Source organism: Dipodomys merriami, unplaced genomic scaffold, assembly GCF_024711535.1.
Source record: "Dipodomys merriami isolate MVZ:Mamm:240054 unplaced genomic scaffold, mDipMer1.0.p SCAF_4, whole genome shotgun sequence".
NCBI lineage: Eukaryota > Metazoa > Chordata > Mammalia > Rodentia > Heteromyidae > Dipodomys > Dipodomys merriami.
In genome coordinates, this window is record NW_027205603.1 from 81,861,337 (window position 1) to 81,877,366 (window position 16,030).

General features: G+C 35.5%; 1 protein-coding gene across 2 annotated transcripts in view; it reads right to left on the minus strand.

Annotated features, from left to right (window-relative positions):
• Positions 1 to 2,805: 2,805 nt before the first annotated feature.
• The window catches only part of Tmem65 (transmembrane protein 65), a 38,166-nt gene continuing 24,941 nt past the window's right edge, over positions 2,806 to 16,030 (minus strand). For both annotated transcript variants that reach the window (XM_069991374.1, XM_069991376.1), the window contains 5 exons: positions 15,562 to 15,629; positions 12,661 to 12,715; positions 11,857 to 11,899; positions 8,959 to 9,064; positions 2,806 to 6,267 (listed from right to left, as the gene is read on the minus strand). In XM_069991374.1, coding sequence (XP_069847475.1) covers positions 6,166 to 6,267; positions 8,959 to 9,064; positions 11,857 to 11,899; positions 12,661 to 12,715; positions 15,562 to 15,629 — 374 coding nt within the window. In that variant the 3' untranslated portion in view covers positions 2,806 to 6,165. The remainder of the gene's footprint in view (positions 6,268 to 8,958; positions 9,065 to 11,856; positions 11,900 to 12,660; positions 12,716 to 15,561; positions 15,630 to 16,030) is intronic.

A 16,030-nucleotide genomic window follows, 5' to 3' on the forward strand; every position in this document is an offset into this window, starting at 1 on the left:
ATCCTTGTGGGATTCACATTTAAAGCACCATCTGACTTTTCCCCCCAAGACACGTGGGCTCTTTATTTGAGACAGTGTGGAAGAATGAACAATCAAAGCGTCTAAAAAGAATGAACTCAATTAACTCCCATTTTTTTTTCCCTTCTCAAAAACAGGTGGGAAAGAAAGAGAAAATGCTTGAGTAGTGTGCTTTAAAACAGCACTTTAAAAAATGACTTCTATCAGTCTAGGTTGAGGAAAGAAGAAAAACAATGAAAGACACATGAGAAATAAGGAAAAGAGATTCAGAAGAACCTGAGTGCTGCAAGGAATAGTATACAGATGGGGTTAGCATGAAAGATGGAAAGTAACCCAAATTCTAAGTAAGAGAGCTCAATTTTTATTTATTTTTTTGTCAGTTGTGGGGCCTGAATTCAGGGACTGGGGGCTGTCCTTGAGCCTCTTTGTATTCAAGGCTAGTGCTTTACCACTTGAGTCACAATGCCGCTGCTAGTGTTTTGAGTGGTTAAGTGTAGATAAAGAGTCTCACAGGGACTTTTCTGCCTAGGCTGGCTTCAAACTGCAATCCTCAGAACTCATCCTCCTGAGTAGCTAGAATTACACAGGCATGAACCACCGATGCCGAGCTTAGATTTTTGTTTTTTAAAAAATAAAACCATCTCTTTTAAATTCCATTTATGGTTAATTTCTACAAATGCAAATGTGCTGCTTTCCTATTAGACAACTATACTTTACTGAATTTCACTTCTCACAAAAACAATTGCTTTATCCTAATTTTTTGACAATTATCTCCACTTCTTCCCCAAAATGAAGCCTTTTGCTCCTTCGTCATCACTCTGTGGCATTCACTGAACAAAAAGCCTGAGTTGCATTTACAGAAAAATGAGGTAATCTCCCAGAAGCCTACTCTCTAGCTTTTGGGTCTTATACCAATAGTCTGCTCAAATATTTTTCACTCATAAATTTATGCAAACCTAAATGACAATTATATTTTGCTGCCATACAATTTCATATGAACACAAATGCAAAAAACAAAAAAGTGTTTCATGTCAATGTAATTGTAGGATCAGTAAACCCCCAAACTGAAATGTTTCATGACCCTGCTTTAAAAACTTCTCCATTTCATTAGGCACTAGTGGCTCATGCCTGTAATCCTAGCTACTCAGGAGGCTAAGATCTGAGGATTGCAGCTCAAAGCCAGTCTGGGCATAAAAGTCCATGAGACTCTTATCTGCAATAAACTGCTCCCTGCCCCTTCCCCCTCCCCCCCCCCCCCCCCCCGCCATAAAAAAAAAAAAAAAAAAAAAAAAAAAAAAAAAGGCCAGAAGTAAAACTGAAGCTCAGGTGCAAAAAAAAGCTCAGAGACAGAGTCCAAGCCCTGATTTAAGTCCCAGGACTGGCACCAAAAAGCAAAACAAATACAACAATAAAACCTGCTCCATTTCTAAAAGTCAGAGATGGAAAAAGCTAATTTCAGTGTTAGTTGTAACTCATATGCCAATGGCCTTTCATTGGTTTCGTGAAAATAAGTGACTTTGTTGGTAAGGTCTGATATGAACACACAACAATTATTTACTGATTCTCTCCAGACTTTTTGAACTGCAAAATTACTTCTACATGCTTCAGGACCATTTCCTTATATGCTGAGTAAACCAATATTCGAAGTTGCGTACTCATCCATAGACTCAATCTAGATAACACTGCCAATAAGAAACAAGAAAGCATTTTACAATGGCACTGCAAAGAGAAGTATTACTTCATATAGCTGAGGTTTTCTTAACATCAATATTCTTGAACCTAACAGCATACCTTCTCCTCCAATCCTCTTTTCCTCTGACCCCTGCCACTTAGGACCACTTTCTATCCCTTTGATCTTGTTTCATTTATTCCCATGGAATGCATCACCATCTGGCATAATACTAGGAAGTCTATGTAATTGTAGCAAGAATACAGGCTTCACCCACAGACAATGCTGGATTCCATTCCACTTATTAGTGGTGAAATCAAGGGAAAAAAACTCTTTCTGCCTCCTTTTACCTACTACTTAACAGGGATGATAATAGCACTGATCATGCTATTATTAAGGTGACTGAGTGTGGTACTGTGTGTGAAAAACTGTAATCTATAGCAGCCAATCATTTTTTTTAAGAAAAGGGAGCAAGTACTGTTATTACTCTCAATATCACTATCATCTCACTCTGACTCCGTAGCCTATTTTTTTAATATTTCCCAAAGAATGCATGATAACATGGGCTATTTTCAAAATCCATACAACTAAGAAATAAGCACATTAAAGTTGCCACAGCAAAAGCAGAAAGAAAAAGAAAACAAGCAGTTAAAACTAGATTCCTAAATAATAAAAAACTAGATTCTTAATGTATAGACATTACAACAATAATGTCCATGAGAAAAATGCTTAGCAACCAAGATAAAGGTTATATTACATACATATAATGTGTTAAGATGGCAAGAAAATATAACTATAAATTAGATTTACTTCAAGTTGGCTTACATAAACTGTTGGTGTGAACGTCTGTTTGCCTTTACAATCTGTCTTTTAGAGAAACTAATGAAGTAAGTGAGGCATTATTATATAAGTGGCAGGGACAGCTCTGCTGAAATCATGTAGCACTGTCTCTGCAGATGTCTATGGGATTAAGGAAGAGAAAACAGTTCCATTTTACTGAGTTATACTGCTGTGCCCTGTAGCAAATCTCACTTATATTAATTCTATTTCCTTTAGTGACCGAATGACCCAGGCCCTCTTAAGAAAATCAAATTTTAAAACCAAAACCACATGCCAAATTTCTTATAAGATTTTTTTTTGTTCAGTTCCTTTGTAAAAACATCAGTCACCAATAACATACAGTGAAACACAAAATTGCACCTGCTTACATAATCGCCGAGTCAGTAAATCCTCACGCATGGACAACATGAATGCAACATCAAATGAACAATACAAACAAACAGCAGAGCATGACGCCTTTAACCACAGCTCCAGCAGTACTAAGAAAATGGCTAACATGACAAGAAGTTCCAGTTTCCATCTGAAATAAGATGCTTTGTGGCAGGTAACAAGCAACAAGTCATGATGCAGAGTTACTAACTTCAAGGGAACCACTTTCCCAAGTCTCAAAAAAAAAAAAAACCAAAAACCGAAACAACAAAAAGTGTTTCTTCAGTTCAACAGAGCTTCATTTTTTTGAATAGTAAATATCTGATTCACATTTTTTAATCAATGAAAATATACCAATCAAGGTGTATATTTTGTGTTTTGGCAACTCAAAATAATCCTAAAGCTTTTCAATGAAACTGGTGGAGTCAGTCAAAAAAATATCAATTCCACTAGTAATAGCAATTTTTTTGTTGGTTTTTGCTTTTTCAGTACTGGAGAATTAACACATGGCCTCAAAAATAGGAGATAAATGATCTAATACTTTAGTCATATCTTTTTGTTTGTATTTTGTTTTTGAGATAGGGTCTCAATAACTCATGACAGGGAAGATGTTGAACTTGTGATCCTCCTGTCTTCCCGAGATTACAGGTGTGTGCCAGCATACCCAGCTCAGACTGGATGTTGGCTTTGTTGGGAATTTTTTGCCAGTACTAAGGCTTGAACTCAGGGTTTGAACACTGTCCTGAACTTATTTTGCTTAAGGCTAGTGCTCTAGTACTTGAGCCACAGCATCACTTCCAGCTTCTTCTGTGTAGTTTATTGGAGATGAGACTTCCCTGCCTGGGCTGGCTTCGAACCTGATCCTCAGATTAAAGCCTCTTGAGAAGCTAGGAATACAGACATGAGCCACCAGCACCCAGGAGACTGGATGATTTTTAAGAGCTAAAAATTGAAACCAGTAATCCAAAGTCCTTTCTAAAATTACAAAACAAGTTTCTGGTTATATTTAATTAGTAAGAAGAAGAGCCAAGCACAATACAATACTTTTTTTAAAAAAGCAAAAAAGAACTGCCATGGATAAATAAATTAGGGGGAAAAGCACTGACAATTTACAAGAAAAAGTTAAGTAAGATCTCTTATCCTATCAATTGAAATTTCTTTTGGGTTTCTGTGATGCTATGTGAAAGACATACAACAGAATTATGCTTTATATAATCAGAGTTTTATCAAATGGCAATGTCACAATATTTGACAAAGATTTGGGTGTAGTAGTATTTATACCATATATATTTTCCCCCTTAAAATCTATTATTAATGACTAGCACTAACTCATTCTGCAGTTTGAAAAAGAGAATTTTCCTCTTTTGAGGATGAGGGGAAGAAAAGAACCCTTGCACACTGTTGGTAGGAGTGTAAATTAGCGCAGCCACTATGGAAATCAGTATGGAAGTTCCTCAAAAATATGTAACTAGATCTACTGTATGATCCAGCTGTCGCACTTCTGGGAATACACCTGAAGGAATCTAAGTCAGCATACAGTATCTGTACGTACATGTTTAGGAAGCACTGTTCACAACAGCCAAGCTCTGGAGTCAGCCTACAAGTCTGCAGCCAATTACAAATGTGCCTTTCTCTTGCATCTACTTAGAAATACAAATAATTTCAAAAACCAAAGGAGTACATTTTAATTTCAGTTTTTTCATGGTGTGTTTAACCTGTTACAAGAAAAAGTATTAAGTTTAGCACGTACTGAAGGGGGTTCGAAGCCTGAAATTTATGATTCATACATCAGTATACTTTTGGAGATACAAGATTGGAAATGAGCAACTTGCTTTAAACACCATAAAATAAGAAAAAAGGCCAAAAGTTGGAGAAAAGATTTCTCCTTTTGTAACTTTTGACTAGATTATATAGCAAAAATATTTATTTTTTACTTCAGAAGAAATTATACAGAAATAAAATTCATTAAAGACGACATAATAAAATTTAAGATCATGAGTATGGAGTATTCAGTCATTCTAGCAGATAACACTTTTTAGGGAAAATTCAACAATATGATTTGCATATCATTATTCTTCCAAACAACACTACAACTTTACACTAAAAAGCTTCCATTTTCTACTTCTCAAAAAGAAGTCTTTTAGTTTTGTTAGTTTTTTGGCAGTATTCAGGGCCTCAGACTTGCTAGGCAAGTGCTTTAACACTTGAGCCCTTTTTGCTTTAGGTTATTTTTCAAATAGGAGTCTCCTGTTTTTGCCCTAGTCAGCCTTGGACTTAGACTTCCCCAATAACTGAGATTTTTACAGGCATGAATAACCACACCTGGCTTAATTTGTTGTGATGACTCAACAACGCTTTTATCCAAGCTGACTGCAAACTGCAATACTCCCAATCTCCACTTCCCAACTAGCTGGGCACTGCAGGCATGAGCCACTGTGCCCAACTACTTTACTCTTTTAATATCCAACCTTTATGCCAAATTTTTAAATTTACCCTAATTCTACCATCTCTATTGTAAAAGACTATTAAAAACTTTCTTTCCCTCAGGAGTCAGAATCCATCGTGTAATTATTCAAAGCAGGAAACTAAAGGTTAAAAAAAATCAAATAGAAATAAGTACACTTAGTATATATGGTTTTATGTAAGGAGACTACATAATTGCTCTTTCTGATTAGTCTCTGGCTCTTAAAACAGAATGGTCAGGAAATTAAACTATTACATACATAAAACACTTGAAATCTGTATCCATTGATGTAAGAATTAAGAAAATAACAGATTATATGACTGTAAATGTTTACTGTGAAACACTATAAAATTGGTGTTATCACAAAGAGAGAGAAAAAAGATATTGAACATCCTAAATAATTGAGGAAAACGCAGGGAACAGCAAGACAGCCACAACAGCAACAAAAAATGTTTTCATGCATGTCACACAGGTAAGTACCAAACAAGCAAACCCCAAGTCAGTACAGTACAGCAATGACTGGAACTTAAATAATATTTTGATACAGAAAGAGAAGGAAAAGATAAAATATTGACACCATCGATGAAAAAGCATTTCAACAATTTACATAAAATGTTACTAGTTCTTTAAAAAAAAGTCATAAGAAAACCAAGCCACAATAAGTTAGTGTTTTCCATAATACATGCTGAATTATTTGATCCCATATCTATACACTGTTACTGTCTTAATTCCTAAATGTTGTGACAGCATATTTCATAACTGAGGTACATTAGTTTACATCTTTTTTCTATGTAGTCTAAGAGGGTTAATTTTTCTTTTCCAGTTTTTCATCTTCTTCACCTCCTCCAAAGAAAATCAAAGGAAACATTCCTAGAATGCAGCCAATCGTCACCCCGACAGCTTTGCCCTAAGGGAAACACAAGAGAGTATTTGTTTAAACTTCGAATCTTCCTGGAACAGGTATTCTTGTCAAGTAGCTAAGACAACAGACAATTCCCCTGTCTATAAAATTCAACTGTGATTGCATTTCTGTTGATCACAGTATTTAAATATAAAAAATAAGCTACACCAGTATCTCTGAACAGATCAGTTTAAAGTTTGAAGTTAGCCAAGCACTAGTGGTGGCTCAGGCCTATAATCCTGGTTACTCAAAAGGCAGAGATCCTAGCATCCAGGTTCAAAGCCAGCCCGGACAGGAAAGACCGTCATGAGACTGTTATCTCCAAAATAATCACCAGAAAACCAGAAGTGGCACTGTGGCTCAAAGTGGCAAAGGGCTAACCTTGAGAAAAGGGGCTCAGGGACAGCTCCCAGGCCCTGATCAGGTTCAAGCCCCACAACCCACAAAAATATATATAAATAAATAAAGTTCAACGAAACATTTTTAAATGTCATAAAAAGCAGCATCAAGGAAATATTTAAACAGAAAACACTTATCAAAAATTGGACATATTTTAATGTTAAAAATAAAAAGGGGGACTGGGAAGGTGCTCAGTGGTAGAGCGCTTGCCTTGCATGCATGAGGCCCTGGGTTCGATTCCTCAACACCACATAAGAAAAAAGAAAAAAGCCGGAAGTGGCCCTGTGGCTCAAGTGATAGAGCACTAGCCTTGAGCTGAAGGACAGTGCCCAGGCCCCACGACTGGACCCAAAAATAAATAAATAAATAAATAAATAAATAAATAAATAATAAATAAATAAATAAATAAATAAATAAAAAGGGGCGGGGCGCTGGTGGCTCACATCTGTAATCCTAGCTACTCAACAGGCTGAGATTTGAGGATTGCATTTCAAAGCCAGCCCACCATAAGGAGCTGCAAATGACTTCAAAACAGTGAGGGAGGCTGCGGGGGAGGAGAGCAGCCTTTGGCCAACAGATCACCAGAGGCTGGGACTTTTATAGGCACAAAGAAATTAACTTTGTCAATTCCAGTTGAGCTTGAAGTAGATCCATTACCACTAAACCTTCACAGAAGAACCAAGTTCTGGCTATATACTGACTGTAATTTTCTACAGGATCCGCTTAGCAAGCTGTGCTTATTTCCTGAGCCACAGGAAGTGAGAATAAACTTATCTTGTCATAAGCTGCTAAACTCATGGTAACTTTTTTTACACAGTAATAGGCCTAAAAGGAAAGCTAGGAGTTTGCATTACTAATAGGTTCCTATAAAGTTGATCCTGCTGGTCTTGGCACCACACTTTGAGATCCATTGCCCTATTAAATCACAGTTTCCCATTTTTTTAACTCCTGTCTACCCTTTGAATCAGACCTACAGTGTTACTTCTACTTAATACTGCAATCTGCCTGTCTCATTACTCTCAACCTCTTTTCTGTGCTTTAAAATTTTTTTATTAATGAACTTCTATACTACTAAATATTTTATTCAGAAGATATGCTCATTGTCTCCTTCTCTACAGAAAGAAAAGGCTTATTTTGCAACTCAATGCATTCAGGACTCCTAGACTGGTACTTATTAGCACATTAGCAGGTAAACAGTAAATAGTTGTTTAATTACTAAACAATGATACCCATTCATTTAGACTTCTATAACTCCTGGTTTTTAATCCATGTCAAGTCCAAATGCAAGGCGGTTCAACTCAGGAGGTAGACTGGGTGATTGTGTTTCTTGGCCAGCCAGGCTTAAGAGTTTGTGAGGCTCCATCTCAACTAATGGCTGGGTATGTGGTGTAAGCCTGTCATCCCAAGCCCTGAGGAAAGCACCCTGGCGGGCTTCAGGAGTAAGTAGCTGTCATCCCAAAGACATGGGGAAGCACAAATAGAAGGACTGCTATATTGAAAATAATAAACATAAAAAGGGACTGGCAGAGTGGTTCAAGTGGCAGAGTGTCTACTTAGGTAGAGTGCAAACCTTTGTTGAATTACCATCTACTCAAGGTCCTTAGAAGAGCATGTCAACTGCCTTTACTGCCTGAGCCATGATTCTCTCTCCAATGCTATTTCCTACTATGACTTCTACCCATAATTACTACAGAGTTTATTCATGAAATACCTAAGTTTTATATGTTTCTGAATATACTCTTTTTAAAGATCATTCCCTTCTATTTGTTAGTCAGAATTCTTGAAACTCTTGCTCCCCATCAATAATTTAAACATCAGCTTAGATCTATCAATTACAAAGAGCTCTCTCCACTAAAAGAAATTTCTTTCCACAAAATGTCAGTTCTCTTATCCATGCTATTGATGTATCCTGTGCATAATTCTACCATTGCACATCTACTAAATAATAATTTGTCTACATGTCTGGTACTTTGTCTACACATGTTCTCAAGAATAACTATTATTATTTATTTCTTATCCTTCAACATCTAGCACACAAAAGATATTCCTTACTATTAACTGAGTTGCATTTTAAAAAAATCAAGCATATCTAAAAGAAGTAAAGAACCAAGAAATATATTATTGTTTTACGAAAAGCAATAATATGTTTAATTGTTTTTTATTAATTGCCAAGCCCTACATAATGTTCAAATATATCCCCAATCTAATCAATTTTAGTCTCAAAGTTCTCGAGGCCCTTATCTGTACACTGCCATGCTGTATCAGAATTTATGATCCTAAATTATATAAATGACTTACCAAATGTGTGCTAACACGTGTTTGCCACATGTCAACTTGTTTTGGTGTAAGATCAGGAATTGATAGGCCTAACCTGGAAGCCAAAGCTTCAACGTAACCTGCAAGTCTTTAAAAGAACAAAACAGGAAATGGGTTAAAAAAAAAAAAACATGCAAAATGTCCTCAAATATTAAAGGCAATTACTCTAAAAGAGAACACTATCATTTTTACACCATTACTTGGCAATCTAGATATGATACAATACAATTCTAAGAACTGTATCAACTTAAAAATATTTTCATATCAGAATATTTCATACATAGGTAAACTGACCTAGAGTAATTATTCTATATCATCACCTTTAAAAGACCAATTGGAGGTATATAAAAACATTTTTATAAATAATTATGTCTGTACTTATTCCAAACTCAAAGCAAAATATTTTAATTTATGATGCAATTAATAACTATTATAAAGCAAGAGTTTTTCAAATTTATCAGACTGGTAAACTAAAAAATACAGCTGAGAATTTTCATACTTGACCTCAAGTATTTTCTTTTTTTTTTTTTTTTTTTTTTTTTTGTTGGTCGTGGGGCTTGAAGTCTGGGCCTGGGCACTGTCCCTCAGCTCTTCAGCTCAAGGCGAGCGATCTACCACTTAAGCTACAGCGCTACTTCCCTCAAGTATTTTCTTAAACACACACACACAAGGCTTTTATTATGTTTTGGTTTGAACTGGGACACACACACACGACTTTTATTATGTTTTGGTTTGAACTGGGACACACACACACACGGACACACACACGGACACACACACACGGACACACACACGGACACACACACGGACACACGGACACACACACACACACACACACACACACACACACACACACACACACACACACACACACACACACACACACACACACACACACACACACACACACACACACACACACACACACACACACACACACACACACACGGCTTTTATTATGTTTTGGTTTGAACTGGGTGCTGTTCCTGAGCTCTTTTGTTCAAGGCTAGTACTCTACCATTTTGAGCCAGAGCTCCACTTCATGTTTTTCTGGTAGTTCACTAGAGATTAGAATCTCACAGACTTCCTGCCCACCCTGGCTTTGAAATATGATCCTAAAATCTCAGCCTCCTGAGTAAGATTACAGGTGTGAGCCACCAGCACCCAGCCTGCTATATTTTTAACATAATCTTATTTTATGAACCATATAAAAGAAAAAAGCTTGCTAATAAAAAAATGTATGTCATCATCTGTTTAAGAATCCATAAAAGTAGTATCTGCTACTTATCGACAGCAAAAGTCAGCAAATCATTCTTATGTATAAAGTAGTTCTTACATATATAGTAAAATAATTTTTATATATAGTAAAATTTTCACCTTTAATCAAAAACAATTGTTTTATAATATAACCTTAAACTACATGATGTCAAAATATAGTATATCATTTGGCTCTATTAAATATATCAGAAAGCTATGCTGTAGCTATATTATTATTATTAACCTTAATACTGGAAACAGAATGTTTATGATGTGTTACCATAAAAGATTTATGTCAGGGGCTGGGAAGGTGGCTCAGTGGTAGAGCGCTTGCCTTGCATTCCTGAGGTACTGGGTTCGATTCCTCAGCACCACATAAGCAAAAAGAAAAAGCCAAAGTGGCGCTGTGGCTCAAGTGGTAGAGTGCTAGCCTTGAGCTGAAGAGCTGAGGGACAGCGCCCAGGCCCAGAGTTCAGGCCCCACAACTGGACCCAAAAAAAAAAATTATGTCAGGAATTCAGTGAAAATTCTGATCAATATTCTGGAGCAAAGGAACTTACATAATAGCTTTGGCCCCAAACCCAAGTGCAAAACCCTAAAATAAAGAGGGTTAGATCACTTTTATATGGTGTTTGTATAGATTACAGGTAAGTAGACTTCTACTAAACCCAAATCCAAGTCTCAAGATGTTCTACACCTAAATTAAACAAGGAAGGAAGTGAAAGACAAAGACAAAACAAGTAAAAGATGTTTATCATAACTAATGCCAATTTCTCAGCCTTTCCCAGGCTCAGGCCTCAGCCCAGACCATCTGCCACTGGGAAAAGGAGGGAAAGAGGGAGGGAAAGAGAAAAGGAAGGAAGGAGGGAGGGAAGAGGGAAAAGAGTAAGAGGGAAAAGAGAGAGAGAGAGAGAGAGAGAGAGAGAGAGAGAGAGAGAGAGAGAGAGAGAGAGAGAGAGAGAGAGAGAGAGAGAGAGAGAGAGAACTGGCCTTTTTAAAGTATCATCCTCAATTGTTTTTTTTTATCATTCCCACCATGTGAAACAAAGAGGAAAAGAATGGCCAAACAAATTAATTGGAAGTCACAGGTATAGCTCAGTGATAGAGCATGTGCTTAGCATATACAAGGCCCTGGATACAATCCTTAACGTCAATGTATATATGTGTGCCAGTGCATGTAAGTAAAACCTGTGTGTCACCATTTCCTTTGAAAGTTTTACTCACTAGTAAACATGCCTGGTCAATATTATCAAATTTGGGTTTAGTGAGAATGGGATGACAGAAGTTCTTGCCTTAGATCCTGTCTTACCTTTAGGAATATCTGCAAATTTTATCTTCAGTAAATGACAATTCAATTTTGCTTACAGAGTGATAGTTTTAAGATACACATCTGCATGCATCAGAATGCTGAGCACGATCTCCTGGTGATGGGTGTACACTTAGGAATCTGTTTGTTACACAAATATTTACTACTGATTTTGGTATATTACATTTAAAATTACACTTCTGGAATACAAAGAAAAACAGTGTCTTCTTTATGCTTCTCAACTAAAGGAGAATGGAGGGGAAAAAAGACTAGGTAAGAATACACAAATGCACAAATGAATAAATGAATGAACCTACCCAAGTCCAGCTAAATCTGACACAAGATTCCCCAAAGCAGCAGCTAAAAATATGAAAAATGGATGAGTGACTTGTTACACCAAAGTCAGAAAAGTCAAGATGATATATAACTATGTAATCAATAGAATACTATATAATAACTGTATTCAAAGCAAGTTGTTGGACAGTTCTAAATCCTAATAGTTCAAAATAGAGTATAAGTCTGAAATTATTATATATCAACTCCACTAAGTAATAAAGTTTCATGCTGTTGCAGTAGTTAGTTTCCATCACTCAAATGATTATAAAGTATTGTGTAGTTTATCCTTCATTTGTTTCAGGGAGTTTGGATACTTGGAAGTTGCCATACATACAGCTTTGAATTTAAGCCAGTCAGGGAAAGGAAGATATTTTTCAGTAACTCAGCCCTGTGCTTCCTATAAAATCAATAACATAAAATGGTTGCCAAATTTCACCATCATAAAGAATAAACTAGTAATGAGGGAAGAAAAGAAGATAGAATCTCAATCTTGTTTTTTGATTTTTCTCTCCAACTAAGAAATAAATAATATAAAGACAAAAAAGGTTAAAAGGCTTAGAGCTAACAATGAATAACCAAAAAAATCTGTCTTACAAGCGACAATAGAGAATTATTACTTATAAACTAACATAAAATGCTACATTTATAAAATTAAGAACCATGTTGGAAGGAGCTATATTAATAAATTAATCTCAATGAGTAAATACATTTCAAATAATATCCTCTTCTCAACCTAATTTACTGAAATGTCTTATAAATATATAAGCAATTCTATTAGTAAATACCTGCCATAGTTGAAATTCCAAAAATAATTCCAATAGACAACTCGATATGTGTTCCCTAAAAATATAATTATGAAAAACAATCTTAAAAATTATAGCTGAAGTAACCATAAAACAGCAGTGTTAAAGAAAAGATAAAATGGTTTATTGACATGTTAATATAGCACAATTATATATAAAATATGAAGAAATCTACATATATGAGGTAAATCACTTAATTATTAAATATGCAATTACTACAGAAGTAATATCAATAACATTTTATTCATTAAAATTAGACGATAAAAATTAAAAATACATGCATACAGAAATCAATTTATCATTAATAATGCAAAATTCAGGTTTATCACAGATAAATGTTTTAAAGCTCTCAACACGAAGGCCAACATGCCTAATCTTGAAGTTTGAATTGTTACTTACTCTATCAAAAGATTAAGAAGGCAGACTAAATCAAGTTCCTAGAGAAAAAGTGTTTCTAAAACTGTCCTAACATTCAGGTCTTAGCCATTAAGTTATAAACTATGTGATTCACTTGTAAGTAGTAATCCACATTAACACAGTATGCTACAGTAAAAATGAGTACTTAGCCTGAATCTATTTATCTCAAGCCTTTCTACATTTATATCAACATTGCTCACTGAAAAAAATAAAGCTCATACAGACAAATTTTTTTTGCTTTAAGGAGGAAGAACTGAAGATTAAACTATTCAAAATAGAACTTATTGTTATGTATTATATTAATCTATTTTATCTACAGTAAAAAAGAAATCTTAAAATTTTCTGCATTAATTCAGTTCTAATCCTTAAGCAAGGCTATCATAATTAGACAATTTCATGAACTCTCTTAAATACATACATTTGAATACGTCTTTCAAATTTTCAAATCTCAATGTTGAGGTGTTATTTAGAAATACCTTATCACTTATCAATTTTTGTGAATGCACAAAAATAAAAAGAAGCTGAATTAAGTTCCCTCCAAATTTCTTGCCTCTAGGACTTTTGAGTCCTTCCCTTTAAGATATGATTCTTATTGAATATGGACCAAACAGTCAAGAGGCACCAAAGTAGCCCAGGCACTTAGAAGTATAAGCTTTCTAAAGGCATCCAAGGAAATAGACTTCTGAAAAATTAATTAAACAAAAAGAAGAGGAAAGGAGGGGAGGGGGAGAGGAAGAAAGGGGAAGGGAGGGGAGACAGACTCAGAGGAGGAAGAGAAGAAGGAAGGGAGGGAAAGGAAAGGAAAGGGAGGGAAAGGAGAGGAAAGGAGAGGAGAGGAAAGGAAAGGAAAGGAAAGGAAAGGAAAGGAAAGGAAAGGAAAGGAAAGGAAAGGAAAGGAAAGGAAAGGAAAGGAAAGGAAAGGAAAGGAAAGGAAAGGAAAGGAAAGGAAAGGAAAGGAAAGGAAAGGAAAGGAAAGGAAAGGAAAGGAAAGGAAAGGAAAGGAAAGGAAGAAGGGAGGGAGGGAGGGAAAATAACAGGTGTCAAGGAAAAGAATGAGGATGCATGTTTATATGTGTTTGCAAAAATCTTGAAGTACAGATGAGAGAAACATGTCAAAGCCATAGTGCACAATAATATATGCAGCATCTTCAACAGCAACAAATCCTTGCCTATGACCCAAGAAGAGACTCAGGAATACACATATTGTGGTCTAGGGAGACAGATCAGTAGGCAAAGTGCTTACTTAAGCATGAATGAAGCCCTAAATTTGACTGACCCTCAACACAATGAAAAGCCAAGAAAATAAAACAAAGCAAAAAAGAATTTGTGTGCTTATCATTTGGTTGGTTTTAAGAGATGTTTAAAGAGCATGCTTTAACATATTTAAAGAGATGCCTCTAAGATCATGGAAAGCTTCATGAAAATTCAAAGATGGTCTGAGGACCATCAATGCTCCAGTTTTAAATTCTGTCCCATATTTACATCAATCAGATTCTGTTACAAAGTGAGGAAAAAATATAAAGAAATCGAATACTTGGTCAAAGGGGAACTTAGTTGTTCTTTTTGTTTGTCTGGCTTGACCTCTAGGCCAGGGTGCTATCCCAGAGCTCTCTACCACTTCAGCCACAGCTATATTTCAGGCTTTGTTGGGGGGAGGAGGCAGGGTATTACTTAGAGGGAGATAAGAGTCTCCCAAGCTTTCTTGCCTAAAATGGTTTCAAACTGTGATACTTAGGTCCTAGCCTCCAGAGTAGCTAGGACAGTAGGTATGACCTATCAGCACTAGATAAGAACTTCATTAACACTACAATGCAAGAGGCAGAAGAGTGTGGTAGTCAAAGTTCTACAATGGATCCTAAGATACCTTTAGGTTAAATAGCTAGACTGAGGGCTAGTATCCAAACACTGATAAAACTTTTTTTTTTCTTTTTGGTCAGTCCTGGAGCTTGAACTCTGGGTCTGAGCGCTGTACCCAGCTCTTCAGCTCAAGGCTAGCACACTATCAATTGAGTCACAGTGCCACTCCTGGCTTTTTCTGTGTATATATTGAGAAATTGAACCTGGGCTTCATGCATGCCAGGCAAGCACTCTACCATTAAGCCACATTCCCAGTCCTTGAAACAACATTTCTGAATGAAAAAAATTAATTAAATAATACTTATGTGATAACAACTACAAAACAATGAAAGTACACCAGAAAACTTTATGTACCTTTTAAATAAAAATGCTGAAACTAGAACAGAATATAAACTAAAAATGTTTGTCTAAATGCTTTGCCAAAAATCTTAAAGAGTTAACATATATGATGTTTTAAGATCAAGTTGGTCTAATCAATATGAAATATAATCAAAAAGCCTCATTTATTATAATAATTAAAATTACAATTATAGTATGCAAATTGTTAGGATAATACAGGTTACATTGATTTCTTTATAAAAATAGAAATGATGAGAGAAAAAAACTTACTGCGACAATCATAATTGCATTATCCAAAAAGCCAAACCCTACGAAAGGTATCGCATTGTGGATGAATACTGGAAAACATCAACAGAAAAATATATTTGAAGATTCTGACATTTCAGAATGACAAAAACAAATGTTATCATTGAACTGTCCTAAAAAGACTTGATCATCAGTGGAATTTGTCATTAATAACAGTCAATAGATCTTGTTGTTGCTAAGCTAAAATAATTTAATACATCTTATACTGGAAAACAAGCAAAACAAAACAAAACAAATGTTAGGTCTTTATTTTGTTACTGAAACCCTCTTTCTTTCTTTCTTAATCTCTTTCTCTTTCTTCCTCCATCTTTCTCCCTCCTCTCTATCTCACACATTCACAGAAATAAACATAACAGAATAAATCATTAAGCATATATTATTAGTTTCATGTCTTGCCTGATTTATTGCTACTGATATAAATGTGTTTGTCTCT